The 12,010-nt window shown below is 41.6% G+C and overlaps 1 protein-coding gene across 2 annotated transcripts in view; it reads right to left on the minus strand.

Moving 5' to 3' along the window:
• Positions 1-164: 164 nt before the first annotated feature.
• The window catches only part of ATP6V1C2 (ATPase H+ transporting V1 subunit C2), a 47,807-nt gene continuing 35,961 nt past the window's right edge, over positions 165-12,010 (minus strand). For both annotated transcript variants that reach the window (XM_075863885.1, XM_075863884.1), the window contains 6 exons: positions 8,760-8,828; positions 6,949-7,041; positions 6,073-6,166; positions 4,151-4,248; positions 2,008-2,137; positions 165-522 (listed from right to left, as the gene is read on the minus strand). In XM_075863885.1, coding sequence (XP_075720000.1) covers positions 424-522; positions 2,008-2,137; positions 4,151-4,248; positions 6,073-6,166; positions 6,949-7,041; positions 8,760-8,828 — 583 coding nt within the window. In that variant the 3' untranslated portion in view covers positions 165-423. The remainder of the gene's footprint in view (positions 523-2,007; positions 2,138-4,150; positions 4,249-6,072; positions 6,167-6,948; positions 7,042-8,759; positions 8,829-12,010) is intronic.

Raw genomic sequence — 12,010 nt, forward strand, 5'->3', positions numbered from 1 at the left:
AAATGACTGAACCCATTAACTAGAAGGGGTGTTCACATACTTTTAGCCTTGCGTTGTATATAGTGAGTGGGTAACATGCATTTCATCATATAAAAGCACAGCTCGGTTCTACATATATATAATATTTTATTATTATTGTAGGTGGTTACTGTCCACCAGGCACAGGGAATTGGTCTATGATATCATTTACAAATATTACATACTGCTGAGTGACGTCTTCTCGTAAGACACAGGGACAGTAGCTCTGGTTTTAGCACACACATTACTGGCTCATTCCATGCAGTTTCCTTTTCGATACGGATTAAGACGGCATCTGTTGTCTCGAGGAAAGGCTAGGCGGCAATATCAGCACAGTGTTGAAGGACCGATGGTCACTATAGAATTCACTTTGGTATGTTCTGTCACTTTATGTAACTTCTAACACTAAGACTCAAAGTCTAAGCTGGTCAGGTCAATATTGAAGCAGACATATGGGTAATAGTCTTGGTTGTTCAGTTGTAAACCAGGAATGTCCATTCCGACCTATGATAAAAAGCAAATTATGGTCAATACAAGAGATAATACAAGTTTTATAGAGGCTCTGTCACCAAATTATAAGTGCCCTATCTCCTACATAATCTGATCGGCGCTGTAATGTAGATAACAACAGTGGTTTTTTATTTTGAAAAACGATCATTTTTGAGCAAGTTATGAGCAATTTTAGATTTATGCTAATTCGTTTCTTAATAGACAACTGGGCGTTTTTAACTTTTGACCAAGTGGGCGTTGTACAGAGAAGTGTATGACGCTGACCAATCAGCGTCATGCACTTCTCTCCATTCATGTTCATTTGTACTCAACACAGCGTGATCTCGCGAGATCACGTGTGCTGTCACATACACCCACATTAACTTTACTGAAGTGTCTTGAGAGTGAATAGACATCACCTCCAGCCAGGACGCGATGTCTATTCACACTCCCGACACTTCAGTAAAGTTTGTGTGGGACTTAATCACAGCACAGCGTAATCTCGCGAGATCACGCTGTGTATGACAGCACATTGCTCAAAAATTATCGTTTTTCAAAATAAAAAACAGTGGCGTTATCTACATTACATCACCGATCACATTCTGTAGGAGATAGGGCACTTATAATGTGGTCACAGAGCCTCCTTAAGTGTTTCTGTAAATGAAATGACTATAGGCCACCTCCAGCATTCACATGAACTCATTCCCACCACCCCTTACCTATCCCACATTAGTGTTAATTTTCTCCACACCACCTCTAACCCAGTTTTTGTGTGCCATATTCATTATAGAAATTAATGTCTGCAGCTCCGGTAAATGCATGTCCCATGATGCCTTACCCAAGCATCAGATCACATCAATCAGAAGCTGTAGTTTTATAGACCGTTCCAAATTGTGAACAGGGGGCTGGAAACACAAATGCAAGTCTAAAGCACAGGAGAGGCTGCAGACTGCATCCCATGCAGCAGCATGCATGTCACAGGCAGTGTGCAAACTCCAGCCCACTGCAGGAAATGGCAGAGATGATTGGTGGTCATGAGCTTTATATTATCTATAGGAAGCAGCTTAAAGGAGATTCAAGGACATCCATAGAATACACATAGCTAAGAAGATTTGTGGTTGTCACCCAGTGCATTCCTCAATTTTTGCTATACAACATCATACTGGCGTATGCTGGAAGGCCAGATTCACACGAGCGTGTTCGGTCCGTGATATACGGACCGTATGCCGGCAGTATTTCCCAGACCGAACACACTGCAGGATGCTGGGCTCCTATGTCATAGTTTTCTATGATGCTAGGAGTCCCTGCCTCCCTGCGGGAAAACTGTCCCATACTGAAAACATGATTACAGTACCGGACAGTTTTCCCACAGCGAGGCAGGGACTCCTAGCATCATAGATAACAATGACGCTAGGAACACGGCTCCCTGCACTGTGGTTGGTTTGGGAAATACTGCCGACATATGGTCCGTATATCCTTACACTGGGGCTTCCTACTTACATCCTTCATGTTTGCAGCTGCTGCCTCATCCAGGTGTCGGAATATGGCATTTAACACGTCTCGTAGTCTCTTCATAGACTTCTTGTTAGGCTGCAAAATCACTGCATGGAAGTTCACTGGTAAGCCATACCTAACATAGTTACAAATATGCGTTAAAGGTCTAATTAAAAAGTGTGTAAAATGTCATGTTCAACTACTGATACAGCAGGCACCAAGGTAACATTTATAACCCATGTCCAATAAAAATTGTATGACAACTGAAAATTGAGATTTCTTTATTAATGTGCCCTAAAGAGTTTCCAAAGCATTCAACATGCGGCCCACAGGTAGGGATATGTTATGATGATGCGCTGCCACCTCGGGAGAATACCTTTGTAATACTGCATCCAATGGACAATGTCAGATTGATACGGAATCCAACAGGAAAAACTCCATATTCCCCAGTATGGAGTCAGAGGCATATGGAGGGTGCCGTAACTCTACTCCATACAACTCAGGGCTTGTACGAAGCCTTAAAACGCCTACATGAATGAGCCCTAACATGAAGCAGGAGCCAACATCATTCATAAAACATATTGACAGCTTCTCTCCATCCAGGGGTAACATTCAGACTAGGTAAGGAAAGGAGAGATGTGGACCAGCGCTGCGTGAGGTTTAAAATGGAAGCGGGTTTCCAAGTTTAATGTTCTTAGTTTAAAAAGAAGTCCAGAGAGAGTTAGTCCTGGTGTGTGGGTAAGCGGGCGGTGATATCCTCGGAGCCTACGCGTTTCGGATGCTACTGCGTCCTTAGTCTTGGCTGAAATGTCTAATTTGAAAAGAGCGCGCTGTCATCTTTATATCCTAGTTCCTGCGGTACAGCTGATTGCTGAGTGCGTTCCACTGTTGTTAACTGGTTGGAACGCAAACCGGAAGTAGGGATGGTTGCTACCCGTTTCGATATCTACGTCTTTGTTTGCTTCAGAAGTTGACTGCTTCATGAGTTTATAGTACGGGATTTGTGGTTATGTAGATTGGACCTGGCTAAGATGTGTTTTGTGTTTCAGGTGGTGTTATTACGTGGAGTATAGAAATGATGGACGGAACATATCGTCCCTTCCGACTGCCTCATAACACAGGTTCAACTGCAAAGTGGCAAATAGGATATTCGTAAGTGTTATGTGTTTGAGTTTGAAAGAATGTTTGTTAGAAATATAAAAATGATTATTCATAAGTATTGGGATCTTTCTGTTCGTTTGTAAAATGGCATATTTTTATTGACTATGAGTTAGTAGCTAATGCTCGTTGTTGTGGGTGGGCAGAAATGATGTATTGTGCAGGACTAGGTTATAAGGGTGGTGTTATCGATATTCTCATGGCGCTCGATTATGAATATTGAGGATGCGAAAATTAGAGAGGAGAAGGTGGGGGTAGGACAACAACTGGAACAAAAATTGAGTGTGATTAAAAACATGAAAAATATTAGCGAGTGACGAAAAGTGGTTTAAGAGATATAGACGGTGATGTACATGGCAAAAAGCACATGTTATGCATATACAGACCGTAGATATACGAGGGAAGGGGGTCTTGGAGAGACGGGATATTAGCTTATTAGATAAATAAGTTGCTTTTTTGTATATTATTCTTTGGATTGATTACGTTCTTGGTCTATATTGGAAGAGGGCTACCGAAAAAGAGAAGTACCGAAAAAGAGATAGAGAGATAATGTTGTGTAATTTAATCGGTTATTTAATATTGGAACATTAAGTCTCTTCTAAGGTTGAGGCCGTCTGGATATCTAGTTTTGAGTCTATATATCCAGTATGCCTCCCTGAGGTGGGTTTTATGTTTAATGTCGCCTCCTCTTTTAGGGGGATGAATTTTCTCGATAGCATAGCAACGTAGATTTTTAGTGTTGCGATTATGTTGTACAATGAAATGTTTTGATGCATTGGAGATATTAGTGATGTTGATGTTTCTCACGTAGCTAAGATGTTCTAGAATTCTTGTTTTTAGTTTTCTATTCGTACATCCCACGTATTTTAATTGACATTCAGTACATTCAATGATATAAATAACTGATTCGCTGTTGCAGTTAATATAGTTTTGAATACTGAATGTATCTGTTTGTGTGGAATTGTGTGGAATTGCACAATTTGGTTCTCACCTTAAAACAGACTCCACGAAAACTCGCAAGGCTTTTATATGAATCCAAGCAATGAACGCCTCACTGAAGTTTACTTTTAACCAGCGCAGGAGAGGCCCCTGTAGGATAAAATAGATACTTTTTACAGGAAAGTATACGATTTTTTTTATATTTCTGGAGCCTATACTGTACTCAGCTGCAGCATTTGTAGCATGTGTACTGAAATTTATCATTTTACCTTCAGTGTTGTAACCCAAGATCCGTCTTCATTGTATCTCAGGTGATAGATATTTTAATAGGATAGTACACAAGGAGTTATTAGTTATAGTTTGACTTAAAGTAAATCTCCATCTTTTAACACCTTGTTTTATGTCCAACATTTTGTTGTGATTAATTTCTTAATATATCTTTACAGTGGTCGGAGCTCAGTTTTTCTGATACAGAGCTCCAAATACACAGCATAAACCTAGAATTAAATTATAAAATTCTAGCTTTGTGTTTCTACCACTAGAGGGAGTTTAGGCGTTTACTGCATACTGTTTTATTATCTGTACGCTGTAACTCCCCCTAGTGGTAGCTTTAGACAGTGCCAGGATTTTATCATTTAACTTTTTTGCTGTATAAGAATATAGAGATCTGAGCCCTGTCCATACATATTATGAAATTAATAAGTACAGAATTCTGGACCTATTGAACCTAATTTGGATAAAATAGTGTTCAAAAGTGGAGATTAACTTTAAGGTTGCGGCTCTGCTCTACAAGCAACTTGTGACTGTCACACAAATCTAACCTTCACAGCACAATGTTAGCACTAGCCTTAACCGGTTGAGGACCTCCCACAGTATATATACGTCGCAGGTTTCAGCTTGCTGCTCAGGCGATTGGGCCGCTGAATGTCGGGTGCCCAGCAGTCAGAGAATGCCAGGGACCCTGGAGAGAAGACAGAAGCGGTTTAATCACTTCGCTTCTGTCTTCTCTGTACTCATGTACACAGCGCTCAGTAAGCATTGTATATAGAATAAAGGCTGCTGATTCTATTAGTCCCGATGGTCATGTAAATGGTCACATGATCGTTGGGATTCTGGACACTGATTTGGGGGTGTAACCTATACCCATCACAGCCCTAACGGTGACAATAGTCACTATAAGAGGGTTGATTTTCCCTGTAACGCAGCACCAATCACAATAGAAAAGTATAGTGTAAAAATTAAAAATTATATTATAATGTCCCCCAAAGGTTTATTCTGACCTTTGAGATGCAGACCATAATAATAAAAAAATAAACGTAAAAAGAACCCTCGAAAATAAATAAATATTACACATAAAATACCCGCCCAAAAATTGCCTTCACTGCAAATCATTATGCTAACGCTAGTCCTGACCCAATCTCCCTAAAATAGACATGTCATATATCAAAATTTACAATAGACACTGACCATCACAAATAGAAGGTCTATTTTGGGGTAATACTATATCATTAATAAGCTAAAAAGTTAAAATAAAAAAAGCATATTTTCTACTATTCTTTTCAAACTACAAGCCTAAAAATTCTAAAAAAAGTTAAAGTTATGTGTATATAAATGATCTGAAAAGATACCTGCAATAATCACGTAAAAAAAAAAAACTCAAAAATCCCATGGCTAGACCAACAAATAAAAACGTTACAGCTATTTAACTAACGTGTGCTAAAAATGGTTAAATGGTGCCTGGTCCTGAAGCAGTTAAGGGCGCAATCTGTCAAGATGGTAGACACCGTTCTATCAATCATATTAGTTTTGCTCAAAAAACTCTTCAGCCCAAAGTGCCCATTGAAAGGCTAGAAAGTCGTCAGTCTATGTGGGATCTCCACCTGGGGGGCTCCTAAATCCATGAGCATTTCCCTGACCTCATGTTATAGTAATTGTATATATCCAAACTACATGGCGCTCATATTAAAGACTTACATACTGCTGCTTCTTATCTGCCGCCAGTTTAATGATCTCGTCTTTCTCTGACTGCAGTTCTTTCTCATTGAAGTAAAACTCCCGCACTATGAACCTGAAAACAGGAATTACAGAAATAGGGTCATTACTCATTGCTCATCAGTCAGACAGTTGCCACTGACTTCCAATATGAAAACCGTATACCGTGCGATCTCTTTCTATTGAAAAGAACAGACGCCTACGCTTTCCAATATAGTTTTTAAAAAAAACATGTCAACACATACCGCTCAGAGGTAAGCCAAAAGGACAGTTTTCTGGCATACGTCCGGTCTATAGAAGTCTATGAATCATTTTGGTAAACCTACTTATTATACAGCGATTCATCCTCCTGCTCTTGTGCTGCTGTATAACCAATAAACTCTAGGAAAGCTGTGCGACAATCTCTATAACACCACGAATATTGTCCACCCAGTTTTCCCAGAAATAGATAATATTAAGAAACAGATGAATTTTTAAGATCTTGGAAAAATAAAAAGGTCTTCCTAATATTTAAATTATACACATTTCAGTATTATTTTGGCCTAAAGGCACAACTATAGAGGTTGCGGAGGCAGCAATTGCAACGGGGCCCCAATACATTGGGGTCCCATAGTCCGCCCAGCAGAATGAGAAGCTGGTGAAATGTTGCGACGACGTATATAGTCCTGCTAGATGCAGCTTTCTCACTATACAAGTGACTATACTTGACATTATCTATAGATTCTATGCAGTGTCATGTCATTAGTAATAGGTGACGGGTGAAGGTGTCGTTTTTGCTGGACACTCAGGCCTCTGCTCTTCTATGACCCTCTCATTCTTATTCTCCATCTTGACTGCAGTGATATACACAAGTCTTACTTGATTTCCCGAGCTTTAGCTTTAAATTCATCAATCACTTTTCTGAACAGGGTGACTGAGAACAAACCTCCTTCTCCGTCCTCTGCGATCATCCTACAAAGAAGCAAACAAGACACACAATGAACAAGGGTGCCCAGTCATGCCAGCTCCTGCTGACCTGGAGTGACTCTGCCCTGTGTCCTGTCCCTGTCTGTATAGCCGCCTGTCACTCATTTTTTGGCCTTTTTTTTTAATACCCCCAATGGCTCTAATGCAGTTTAGCTATAAATAAGAAATAAGTCAATGTACCACCCATTCCATATACAGGTAATAACAAGCAACTTTGCCCTTATTTATATAGAACCAGGAGATTCTCATACAGTCTGAGAGTCCCCTGATGGTAGATGTTGGGAGATAGAAGGATCGGGCATGTTGACGTACAATCCCTTGTTCCTATGGGAGATAATCGTCAACCAAAGATGTCTGGCAGCAGCTTGTGCCCTTTCTCATTGAGATAAACATGCTTGCTTAACCAAACTGAGTGTGCATGTTTATGTGGGGAGATATCTGTTGGCCGAACGAGTATTTATTTTGACATCCATTTCCAGTATCAAAAGTTAATAGAAACAAACTAACACAATGGACAAGTTTGAACAGACCCTTAGGCCCTGTTCACATCAGACTTTCCATTGAGGGGTTCCGTCGGAGGCTTCTGTCGGGTTAACCCCTCAACGGAAAGGCAAACTGAGATCAATGGTGATGCTAAGGTTTCCATTAGCCTTTCCGTTGAGGGTTAACCTGACGGAAACCTCAGAAGGAACCCCTCAACAGAAGGGCAACGCTGATGTGAACAGGCCCTTACACAGCATTGACCAATAAATCTCTCTAGGGGTGTAGCTATAGCTATAGAGTTAGCAGTCGATCCTGTGCTCTGGTGCCTGAGGGGGCCCAGAGGCTCCTCTACCACATAAGAAAACATAGGGTGGGGGGGGGGGCCCTGTTACAGATTTTGCGTTGGATGTTTATTAGCTATAAGTTACGCCCAAAGAGCTTTTCGATCTACGGTGTCTGTATGGACAACAGGGCACAAAATTATACAGTGAAACCTCTTTGAGACGACCACAGAAAATTGTGGTCCTCTGAATGAAGATGCCATATACATAGGATATAAGACAATTGAAAATCGGTCACAGAAAATCTGGTCTAGTTCAGATGTGGTCTTATTAAAGAGGTGGTCTTCACTGTATAAAGAAGATCTGCCGGCTTATAAATGTAAAACGGGATGTAACCATTCAATGCAAAGCTCTATCCTCCACAAATAAACCCAGAATAAAGTTGAAAGTAAAGTTTTTATAGTTGCCCCATAAATGAATGCTTGCTGTGGTCCTCTAAAGATCAGCAGTGGTGTACTCTTCGTTCATGAGCTCCTGGTACATACCACCTATCAGAAATGGCAGGTTGACTCATTCAATACCACTCTGTTCCCTGCCAATTACAGTTTCCGATATGTTCACTGAACAGTGGTCCCAGGCAAAGACGACACATCTGCCGAGCTCCTCCATGAGGGTTCACCAGTGACTACAAGCTTCAGTGTAGGAGATCACTAAACTATCCAACAAAAACGTTCTATCAGATATCAGTTCAGTTTCTGGTACAAATTTGTGGTAGGTCCCACAACCATGTTCCTCAAATCTTCCTATCAGTCCAATCAATCACCCAAGCCCAACAGGAAACAGATTGGGTACATTTGCCAGGTAGTTATGTCGCCCAAGCCCCCCTCCGTCCAGTTAAACCTTCTGGGTTTCGAAGCACTTTTACCCACTGGCTCTTACTTGGTTGATCGAGGTACAACCATATCGGATAGTGATTCATAGGTCTTTTGCCAAGCAGTATAACTGGTCCTGTAAGTGAGAAGTTAATTAAGATTAGATGTAGAATGATTTTATTTGATTTTGCTCATTTATTTAGTATTATTACAACCTGTGCATGGTTCCAGAACCCCCCTTATTGAGGTTTGGTTGCCTTAGAAAGTGTTGCACAGTGGTAAAATAGTAGAGTATTACGGTTCCAGCAAATAAAGCTTATTCTCTGTATAATGAAAAGTCTTACCATTTTTCAATATACTTTCCGTATCATTTCCTCACAGGTTCCAAGATTTCTATTCGTAGTGGTTATGGAGCTCGGCTCGTCACAAGACATAGCTCTGATAACTGTACTGTAACGATCCCTGCACCTGTGTGTCCATCACATGACCAAACAGATTTTTATCCCCACGCAGTAAATAATTAGGCTTCCCATTGAATGACAGGAAAAATGTAACAGGGTCACTCAGGACAGGGTCTCGGGTGATGAGGCTAACAGACCGGCCTATAACAGTGACTAGATGTTTAGTCCACACTGGGCTCTGGACAAAAGTGTCATTGTGTTCCTTTTAAATCTGGAAACAATGCCATGGACACCAGTATTATACCATCAGTCCTTTACCGAAGAATTATCATATAGAGGCAATCACTTGAACGTTACAGCTTGGCATATTAGGTACTTGCAGGCCTCAGCAGCTCCGACCCCGCTTGGCTTATCGGCTATCTCTAGCGCTTGATGACTTCCGCCCCATCAAGCAATTTTGGCTCTTTGCACCCACCCACTAACTGAAATCCGCGTGGCCACCTGTAGTGATCACTCCACCCGTTTGTTCAGTAGAACAGGCCATAGTCAGCTTCTAAGAAGAGAACATGTCTCCTTGCTGCTAACCGGAATTTACAGTTAGGTCCAGAATTATTTGGACAGTGACACAATCTTCATGATTTGGGCTCTGCTGCCACCGCATTGGATTTGAAATGAAACAACTGAGATGCAATTGAAGTGTAGACTTCCAGGTTTAATTCAAGGGGTTGAACAAAAGTATCCTGTGAAACGTTTAGGAATTGCAACCATTTTTCTACACAGCCTCCTCATTTCAGGGGCGCAAAAGTAATTGGACAAATTAACATTACCATAAATAAAATGTGTTTTTTTTTAATACTTTGTAGAGAATCCTTTGCAGGCAATGACTGTCTGAAGTCTGGAACCCATGGACATCACCAGACGCTGGGTTTCCTCCTTTGTGATGCTTTGCCCGGCCTTTACTGCAGCCGTCTTCAGTTGTTGCTTGTGTGTGGGTCTTTCTGTCTTAAGTTTTGTCTTAAGCAAGTGGAATGCAGCTCGATTGGGTTGAGATCTGGTGATGGACTTGGCCATTGCAGAACATTTCCCTTCTATGCCATAAAAAAAATTCCTGTGTTGCTTTTTCTGTATGTTTTGGGTCATTGTCCATCTGTCCTGTGAAGCGACGTCCAATCAACCTTGCTGCATTTGGTTGAATCTGAGCAGAAAGTAAATCCCTGAATACTTCAGAATTCATCCGGCTGCTTCTGTCTTCAGTCACATTATCAATAAACACTAGTGACCCAGTTTCTTTGGCAGCCATGCATGCCCATGCCATCACATTGCCTCCACCATGTTTTACATAGGATGTGGTGCGCTTTGGATCATGAGCCGTTCCAAGCCTTCTCCATACTTTCTTCCTCCCATCATTCTGCTACAATGTAAAGGATTTGCCAGACACAGCTTCTGTGTCGACGCCCGTGGTTAATCAGTCTGCATCTGCTCCTAGGTCTGATAGAGTGACTCGATCTGCTACCACTCAGGCTGGTAAGCTTAGGAGTGGGAGAACCTATCACAGCCTGGCCAGACGGTTCTAGCTCCCGCCCTCGTTCTATTTATACCTTCATTTCCTGCTTTCCTTTGCCTGTGATTCTTTCTTGTTTCCTGGCTCTGCTGCTCCTGCTATTACTATTGTCCTCTGCTTCATATCGACCCTGGCTTTACTGACTACGCTCCTGCTCTGCGTTTGGTACCTCGTACACTCCTGGTTTGACTCGGCTCGTTTACTACTCTTGTTGCTCACGGTGTTGCCGTGGGCTACTGCCCCATTTCCCTTAGCTTCTGTGTACCCTTGTCTATTTGTCTGTCGTTCACATATTGAGCGTAGGGACCGTTGCCCAGTTGTACGTCATTGCCTAGGACGGGCCGTGCAAGTAGGCAGGGACTGAGTGGCGGGTATATGAGGGCTCACCTGTCTGTCTCCTTACCCCGACATTACATACAGGTTGATCTTAGTTTCATGCTGTTCCAGAACTGGACGGCTTCATTACATGTTGTTTGGCAAAGTCTAATCCGGCCTTTCTATTTCTGAGGCTGATTAATGGTTAGCACCTTGCGGTGAACCCTCTGTATTTGCTCTCATGAAGTCTTCTCTTTATGGTAGACTTAGATACTGATACACCTACTTCAAGGAGAGTGTTCGTCACTTGGGTAGATGTTGTGAAGGCGTTTTTCTTCACCATGGAAAGGATTCTGCGATCATCCACCACCGCAACAGCTTCCAAATGCAAATGCCACACCTGGAATCAACTCCAGACCTTTTACCTGCTTAATTGATGATGGATTAACGAGGGAATATCCCATGCAGCCCATTAAATAGTTTTTGAGATAATTGTCCAATTATCCTTGAAAAAGAGGCAGCTACATATTAAAGAGCTAAAATTAGGATGTGAATACCCTCAAATTAAAGCTGAGAGTCTGCACTTTAACCCCATATTGATTATATAACTGTATATGTTTTGGTAAACAGCTAAAATGGCAAAACTTGCGTCACTGTCCAAATAATTCTGAACATAACTGTATGCCCAAGCCCTTGCCGCCAATACACAGCCCCTTTTATAATGTTATGAGACTCCACCCCTTTAACTTGAAATGCGCAACTTTGACATCACACTTGCGCTTCTAAGAGGCCTTAGCATCAGGGACTAAGTACCTTCCCAAAATGGCGCTGATCCCTTCTAAATCTAGGGCACAAACACACCATGTGCAACGCAACCCTAGTAGTATAGGCGGCCCTAAGCCCAGCGTGGTCCCAGTCAACTCCGATAACAATTGCCAAACTTCCTTGTCTAACACACGAATCACCCACTACATCACTTTCCTGGTTAACTACAATAAAGTTATTAACCCAAAATACTCTTAAGTCCAGGGGAAGTGATCG

Source organism: Rhinoderma darwinii, chromosome 4, assembly GCF_050947455.1.
Source record: "Rhinoderma darwinii isolate aRhiDar2 chromosome 4, aRhiDar2.hap1, whole genome shotgun sequence".
Classification (NCBI taxonomy): Eukaryota; Metazoa; Chordata; class Amphibia; order Anura; family Rhinodermatidae; genus Rhinoderma; species Rhinoderma darwinii.